Here is a 3,506-nt window from a genome sequence, read left to right as displayed (position 1 = left end):
AGAGAAAGAGAAAGGGAGGGAAAGAGAGAGATCAGTAGAAATTAAGTGTTGGGCTTCTCCGACAGAATGACAATCAATATTAAGGATGACAAGATGGATATGGTAGACTCATTGAAAAAGAAATAAAGGAAGAAAAATCAGGATTAGGAAGAAAAACTGTGATTTTATTCCTAGACATGACAAGACTGAGACTTTTCTTTTTTGGAGACAGTCTCGCTCTGTATTTCAGGCTGGCCTCAGCCTCTTGAGTGCTGGGATTCCAGGCATGTTCTACTACGACTGAGACATTTTTGACATAATTAAGTTTCTCATCTGTATGAGCCTAGAGGTCAAGAAAAGCATTCTGAGTTGAAGGAAAATATAAATATTGGACTTCTGCATGGAGGTGAGAAATGAAATTACAGATAAAATTGGTAGAGGAGGCCGGGGAGATGGCTCAGTGGAATAAATGCTTCCCTGGCAAGCACAAGAGCCTGAGTTCAATCCCTGGTTCCGCAAAAAAAAAGAAAAAAAAAAAAAAAAAGCGCAAGGGCCTGAGTTCAAAAAAAGCAAAAAAAAAAAAAAAAAAAAAAAGTAGAGGAAGGTGCTGAATGAAACAGACTAAAAATTAAGGCTTAAAAAAATAAGGATTATAAAATAAATAAGGATTATCAACATCTAATGGTTACATATGTGAAAGTAAACCAGAAGTAAAAATAAACAAGGAAAACATGGAAGCAAATAAAGAACAGGTCATACAAGCTGTTACCTGAAAATGTGTGTAAATGTCAATCAAATTTAGACATTTACTATAATCTAGAAATTGCGGTTGCTATTATCCTATATTTAGAAACAGATATTCAGAGCTGTTAATTCAATCTTTCCTATAGGGGACTAATAGAGGACCCAAGATTAAAAGAAAAAAGTTAAAACCCTATCAAATAAAAAGATTGGCTGTAACAAATTATTAAGAGATTAAGATGGCCTCTATTAGGGCTGGCCAGATAGCTCAGCAGACTAAAGTGCCTGCTTAGGCAGAGTATATCGGCCAGGGTTCGATCTGGCAGTGCTGAGGCAGTGATTAAGACTGGGTGTGGTGGCACTAATCCCAGCACTTGGGAGGTTGAAAACAGATTATCTCTGAGTCCATCTGTGTAGTGAGACCCTGTAGATCTCATAGACCTTGACCTAAATACTTAGAAAAAGATGGCTTCTATCCAAATTCTTGACTGCCCCCTTACTTTATAAATATAAAACATGTCATGGCTTCCTATCTTTCTGTAGTTCTACTTACCATTCCAAATGAATAAAATAGCTTTCCCTACTGTAAAACTTTATAATTAAGAGAACATCTTACTTTAACTTAGTGACTTTTTTTCTCTTTAATCTTGGATTTAATATCCTTTGAAAATAATTATCTACTAAGTTCCGCAAAGTATTCAGGACTACATACACAAAATCTCTTTAATAAAAGGTTTTTTGCTGAGCATGGCAGTGCATGCCTGTAATCCCAGCATTCAAGGAGCTGAGGTAGAAGGATCCCTATGGGTTCAAAGGTCAGCCGGGATAGCAAGTTCAAGATCAGCCTAAACTACATGGTAAACCCTGCCTCAAAACAAAAACAAAACAAATAAATTACTTAAAAAAAAATAAATAAATAAACAGCCATGGGGCTGGGGACTTGGCTCAGCAGTAGAATGTCGGCCTAGCAAGCTGGAAGCCCTGGGTTTGGTTCTCAGCACCAAAACCAAAAAATAAACCTCCCCTAAAACAATTCAACCAAAAAGATACAGTAAAATAAAAAAAGACCAAAAACAACAAGGCAACTAAAAATAAACAGCCATCACCTTAAAATCTCAGTATGAAGACCACCGTATTGACATCAAATGATTCAGAGTAAAGACAATGCTAAACAGACATAGACACCATCAACCTGGGAGCATGAAAACTTAATTAGGAATGGCTTCACTTTTGTTTTGCACATCTTTTACCCACTTGCTTCCTGTTTGGAGCTGCCAACCCCTTCTCAAGAGAAAACAGTGACAGAAAAGGCTAAGTGCCCACAACAAAAACAGTAGTATTTTTGGCCGCTTTCAAATACCAAATCCCCAGTAGAGAAGTTCATAAGGAATGTGACCTTGCAAAACTTATGACACTTATGTTTAATACAAACAATTTAAAACTATATACCTATATCAATTCCTCTTCGAAGTGGAGTTTTGTCAGCATCCTGGTGACCAATGAGATCTTCTACCCAATGAATATAGTTGAGTCTCAAAGGAACTGTGGGAATTAGTCTCTCCAATGGAATATCAATAGAAAGTCCAAAGTCTTCCCTTAAGAGAGTACAAGTCAAAGCTCTGACTGCTTCAGGGTCTTTAAAATTGAGACTAAAGGGTAGAGAGAGAAAAAAAAAAAGGAAGTTAAAATATACAAGTACTACTGCAGCCAGGCAATACCAAATGCCCATTAAAATATCCTAAAAAATCACACACAAATATTTATTATGTATTTAAGAAAAATTTTTTTTAATTATTTATTTATTTTTATTTATTACATTTATTTATTTATTGTGTGTGTGTGCGCGTGTGTGGCCAGCTCAGCCCACCAGGGGGCAGGGCTGGCTGGCATGTGGTGCTGGGGGATCGAACCGCGGTCCCTGTGCTCTGCCAAGCTTGTTCCAAGTAGATGCTTTAGACCACTGAGCCATCTCACCAGCCCCTGTATTTAAGAAAATATTAACAACAATCTTTTTTTTTTGGCGGAACCAGGGATTGAACTGAGGCCCTTGCGCTTGCCAGGCAAGCACTTATTCTACTGAGCTGTCTCCCCAGCCCCTAGAATCTTTTAAAAAATATTTAAGTACCTGTTAATTTTTTAGAATACAGGGTTTTAATATGGAACTTCTACACATGCATAAACTCTGAAAATATCTACCATCCTTATTAACCTCCCTCACTCCTTTCTTCTTGCCTAATAATAACCTCTTGGCTCCCAGGGGCCAGGCATGGTGGTGCATGCTTCTAAGCCCCACACTCAAGAGGCCAAGGCAGCAGGATAATTCTGAATTCCAAGCCAGTTTGGGCTACAAAGTGTGTTTAAGAATAACCTAAGTAACATCAAAAAGCCTTTTTTTTTTTTTTTTTGTACTACGGATCAAACTCTGGATCTTATGCTTGCCAGGCAGGCACTTATTCTGCTAACATAACTCCCTGGCAAAGCCCATCTTGACACACAAACAAAAAATAAATCCTCCATTCCACTCATGTCATTTTTTTTTTTTTAGGTTCCACATACTAGAAGGAAATGTGATTACCTGTCTGGTCTGGCTTATTTTGTTTAACATGATGTCAATCTAGTTCACCCATTTTTGTACAAATGACATAATTTGATACTTCTTTATGGCTAAATAATATTTCATTGTATATACACTATCCATCCATCTGGTAACAGGCACCTAGGCTGGTTCCGCTATCTCTAAGCTATTGTGAATTATGCTACATTACAATGGGTATGCAGGGGCCGGG

At 37.6% G+C, this 3,506-nt stretch overlaps 1 protein-coding gene across 1 annotated transcript in view; it reads right to left on the bottom strand.

Annotated features, from left to right (window-relative positions):
• Positions 1-3,506, bottom strand: part of Mettl16 (methyltransferase like 16) — an 87,459-nt gene that overhangs the window by 44,340 nt on the left and 39,613 nt on the right. Inside the window, exon 3 of the mRNA XM_012515650.2 lies at positions 2,170-2,369. Within this exon, the coding sequence (XP_012371104.1) occupies positions 2,170-2,369 (200 nt within the window). The remainder of the gene's footprint in view (positions 1-2,169; positions 2,370-3,506) is intronic.

Source organism: Octodon degus, unplaced genomic scaffold, assembly GCF_000260255.1.
Source record: "Octodon degus isolate 3935 unplaced genomic scaffold, OctDeg1.0 scaffold00072, whole genome shotgun sequence".
Taxonomy (NCBI): Eukaryota; Metazoa; Chordata; class Mammalia; order Rodentia; family Octodontidae; genus Octodon; species Octodon degus.
Note: the sequence above shows the minus strand (reverse complement) of the source record. Positions and strands in the feature narration are given on the sequence as shown.